This window comes from Mus pahari, chromosome 23 (assembly GCF_900095145.1).
Source record: "Mus pahari chromosome 23, PAHARI_EIJ_v1.1, whole genome shotgun sequence".
NCBI classification, from domain to species: domain Eukaryota; kingdom Metazoa; phylum Chordata; class Mammalia; order Rodentia; family Muridae; genus Mus; species Mus pahari.
In genome coordinates this window covers 27,624,442-27,628,382 of record NC_034612.1, presented here as the reverse complement: position 1 = coordinate 27,628,382, position 3,941 = coordinate 27,624,442, and the positions used below count along the sequence as shown (strand labels likewise).

The following is a 3,941-nucleotide window of genomic DNA, read 5'->3' as shown; positions in this document are numbered from 1 at the left end:
GGAGTGTATGAGCATGAACATACACTCAGAGGAATGCTTGTTGGGCGTAGACTTTTTTCTTCTCCTATTATGTGGGTCCCAGGGCCCCACAGTGGGTGGCTTTACCTTAGACCCTCCACCCTTGAAATTTTTTTTTAAAAGATTTATTTATTTATTATATGTAAGTACACTGTAGCTGTCTTCAGACACTCCAGAAGAGGGCGTCAGATCTTGTTACGGATGGTTATGAGCCACCATGTGGTTGCTGGGATTTGAACTTGGGACCTTCGGAAGAGCAGTCGGATGCTCTTACCCACTGAGCCATCTCACCAGCCCCACCCTTGACATTTTGATGAACAACAATTTATCTTTCTTTCCCACCCCATTCCGACCCTGTCTCTGGACTTGTTGCCTGAGTAGCCCTTTTGAAGAATTCCCTTACATTTTCTCCGTTTGTTTTATAGTTAAACAGTTTTATATTCGGAGCCACTGGCCACGCTATGGTCTTAGGGCTCCTTTCCCCCCTCTGGTCTGTTTCAGAAGCACTTGATACAGTCTTTTTGCATTGTGCTATGTTTGCATTTCTGTCAAGAAAATGAATTGGCCGAAGAAGCTGTAACTCAAATGGTAGCAAGTATGAAGCCTTGGGTTCCTTCCCTCACACTGCATAAATCAGCTATGCTGGCGCACACCTGCAGTTCCCACACTTGGCAGCGGGAGGCAGTTGAGCCAACCTTCAAGGGCACGCTCATCGAGTTTGCCAGCCTGGCTGTGAGGCCCTTTCTCCAATGGCTTGGGGTACTTGTGTGTTCCTGAGTTCTCTATTTTATTGATTTTTGTATATATACACCTGCCAACAGCACACTCTTCTTAATGACTGTATTTGCGTGGAAAGTCTTAAGGGGTTGGCAAGATGCTTGCTGTGTGAGCCTCTGACCCTCAGAACCAATGGAAAGGTTGAGGAACGTGTATGTTCCCTGCATTGCATACACACAATAGCCATAGCTTTAAAAGTAAATATATATTTTAAATTTTTATATATGTGCCCGTGTGTGTCTGGGCACACACACAGGCCAGAGGAGGATGTCAGGTTTCCTGAAGCTGGAGTCACCATTCAACATGGGCACCGGGAACAAACTCGGGTCCTCTGAGAGTCATCTTGAAGAGCAGCAAGTGCTCTTAATCGCTAAGACAAGTGAGTCCAACAACGTTACAAAACCATTTTATTCAGTCTATTTATTTGCCATAAGTTTAAGGATAAGCTTATTAAGATGGTGCAGTCGTGCACACCTGAAACATTAGCGCTGGGGAAGTCAAGGCAGGAGTTCTAGGCTAGCCTGAGCTACACAGTTAAAACCCTATCCTCTCCAACCAATATATATCTATATCTATCTATCTATCTATAGATATATATTTTGGTTTATATCTGCAACTCTTCCTGAGACGCCTCTAAATGTTCATTAAATATATAGATCAACTCGGAGTAAACTGAGGTCTAGCATGTCAAACCTTGCATTTTAACCTAAATCCCAGAAGTTAGGGCTTGTAGCTCAGTTGAGTGAGTGCCTGCTAACCCTGGCACTCACAAGTTGGAGGCTGGGGGATCAGAAGTTCAAGGTTGGCTATATAGCAGAGTGCACACTTCCCCTTTCCCGCCTGCCGTCAGATTCAGCCTAGGTAAGTGGCCTGGAGGTATAGATATAGATATAGGACGAAGCCCCAAAGCAGGCGTCACGCACTTCTGCAGGGAACTGTCCAAAGGCTTCCCCGATCCATCCGGGGCAGCGGATCCCGATCCCCACGCACTCCCAGGGGCTTAGGAACCCAGGCCCTGCAGTTCCCGTCCCTTCCGCCAGGGAGCGTTCCCGAGGGCGGCGGGAGAAGCGAGTTAAGCGGCGTGGCGGGAAAGCTGCCAACGCTCGGCACCTCACGCGGGTCCCGGGCAGAGGGAGGAGCCCGCGGTGGACGTCCGGCTTTAACCCGATCCCTTCGACCTCTCGGCTACCGGGGCTGTCAGGACGTCGGGCGGGAGGTCGGCTGTCAACGCCACCGCTCAGGAGTGGGGTGGACGCGGGCGACAGGCGTCCGGCCGCTGCGGTCCTAAGCTCCCACGCTGACCCGGGGTCGGGTCCCGCCCCGCCGGGGGAGGGGAGAACGGGGGGGCGACCCACGCCCCGCCCCCCTCGGCCCCGCCCCTGCCCCTTAGCCCCGCCTCCGCCAGCGAGTCCCGCCCTCCGAAGCGCCCGAGACTCGAACCCTGCGAGCCCGCCGGTCTCGCGAGCCTTAAGTCCCCTCGCGCACGCGCACGAGGACAGGAGGCGGAGAGGACGGAGGCCTGGAAGGCCTGAAACTCGTCGGTTCCGGCTAGGGAGCGGTGGCGGGGGGGGGGGGGAGGAGGGCCGCGCGTGCGCAGGGCGTAGCCTTGCCCGGCGCGCCCGGTCCCGATCCTTTTCTCCGTCCTTCGTCTGCGGACCGAGGGCAGCGGCGGCGGCCGCTCGGATCGGTCGGCGAGGCTCACGCGAGCGAAGCGCACCGCGGAAGGGGTGAAGGTAGGCGTGGAGACGCCGGGCGTGGGGAGCACGTGATGAACGAATGGAAACTGGGACGTGGAGGAAGCGGAAGTGGAAGGGCGCTGGGGAAAGGAAGCGGGCGGGCGTCGAGGGCGCCCCCTTCTGGCCGCCGCCTTAGGAAGCCGGGCGAGAGAGGCGTCCCCTGTCACTCGCTGCCCCCCTGAATCTCGTTCCTCCTCCGCGCCAGGACGCGGGGCATGGCAGAGAACCGAGAACCCCGCGGCGCCGTCGAGGCTGAGCTGGACCCCGTGGAGTACACCCTTCGGAAGCGACTTCCCCACCGCTTGCCGCGGAGGCCCAACGACATCTACGTCAACATGAAGACGGACTTTAAGGCCCAGCTCGCCCGCTGCCAGAAGCTGCTGGACGGAGGCGCCAGGGGGCAGAACGCGTGCCCTGAAATCTACATCCACGGCTTGGGCCTGGCCATCAACCGGGCCATCAACATCGCCCTGCAGCTGCAGGCGGGCAGCTTCGGGTCCCTGCAGGTGGCCGCCAATACCTCCACCGTGGAGCTGGTGGACGAGCTGGAGCCGGAGACGGACTCTCGAGAGCCGCTGACGAGGATCAGGAACAACTCGGCCATCCACATCCGAGTCTTCAGGGTCACGCCCAAGTAACCCAAGGGAAGGTGACTCGGACCCACCAAGGCTTTTGAGCACACAACATCCATGCGGCTGGGGTTTCTAGTGGTTCATAGTGGCTCTCGTTCTGAGTTCTGTCCTGAGCCTCTTGTCACCTCGTTACCCCAGCCTAGAGGACTGAGAATGGAGAGCCCGAGATGTCAGTCTTCCTTGTCCCGTATAATAAAATATTAAAGTTGTGTTGGTGCCGGGGTCTCGGCCTCTTTCTTCCTAGTGTAATTCTGTAGGTACTCGAGTAGGAATGGTAGGAAACTGCAAGTATATGGGCCACAGGAAAGCCACCCACGTCAGACCACAGTATGAGGGGAATCAAGTTTGTTGAGTGTGACACGGAAGCTTAATTGTTAACAGTGTGCTCTCAGGAAGATAGCGAGAAGACTCATCTACTGAGCTAGCTACAGCTGGGGTGTATCAGGCTGTCATGGTTCCCAGGCTTGGGAAAAGAGAAGGTTTAAAGGTGAAGGAAGTGCGTTGCGGATATAACTCAGCGAAGGAATTGTGACCAGCGAGCGTTACCTAATTGCCAAGCATAGGATTAGGCCCGAGGTTCAATCCCTAGTAACCACAAGAATTATGACGGGGGAGGGATGGGGAAGATGGCTCAATAGGAAAGGCCCTTGTCAAATAGTCATGAATATTTGAGTCCGCAGAACTCATTTTCTGCGGGGGCACTGCAGCACTCGAGTCTAATTCCCATTCTACAGCGCGATAGGCATCCGAGGTGGGCGAATCCTCGGTAGCTTGTGGG

General features: G+C 55.2%; 1 protein-coding gene across 1 annotated transcript; it reads left to right on the top strand.

The window, feature by feature from the left end:
- Positions 1-2,381: 2,381 nt before the first annotated feature.
- Pop7 (POP7 homolog, ribonuclease P/MRP subunit) lies at positions 2,382-3,378 on the top strand. Its single transcript, XM_021187094.2, has 2 exons — positions 2,382-2,528; positions 2,737-3,378. Exon 2 carries the CDS (start codon positions 2,747-2,749, stop codon positions 3,167-3,169), a length of 423 nt encoding a protein of 140 aa, XP_021042753.1. The 5' UTR covers positions 2,382-2,528; positions 2,737-2,746; the 3' UTR covers positions 3,170-3,378.
- The last annotated feature ends 563 nt before the right edge of the window (positions 3,379-3,941 follow it).

Excerpts from the sequence above, each read along its gene's own strand:
- Pop7 (XM_021187094.2), top strand. The coding sequence starts at position 2,747 with ATGGCAGAGAACCGAGAACCCCGCGGCGCCGTCGAGGCTGAGCTGGAC.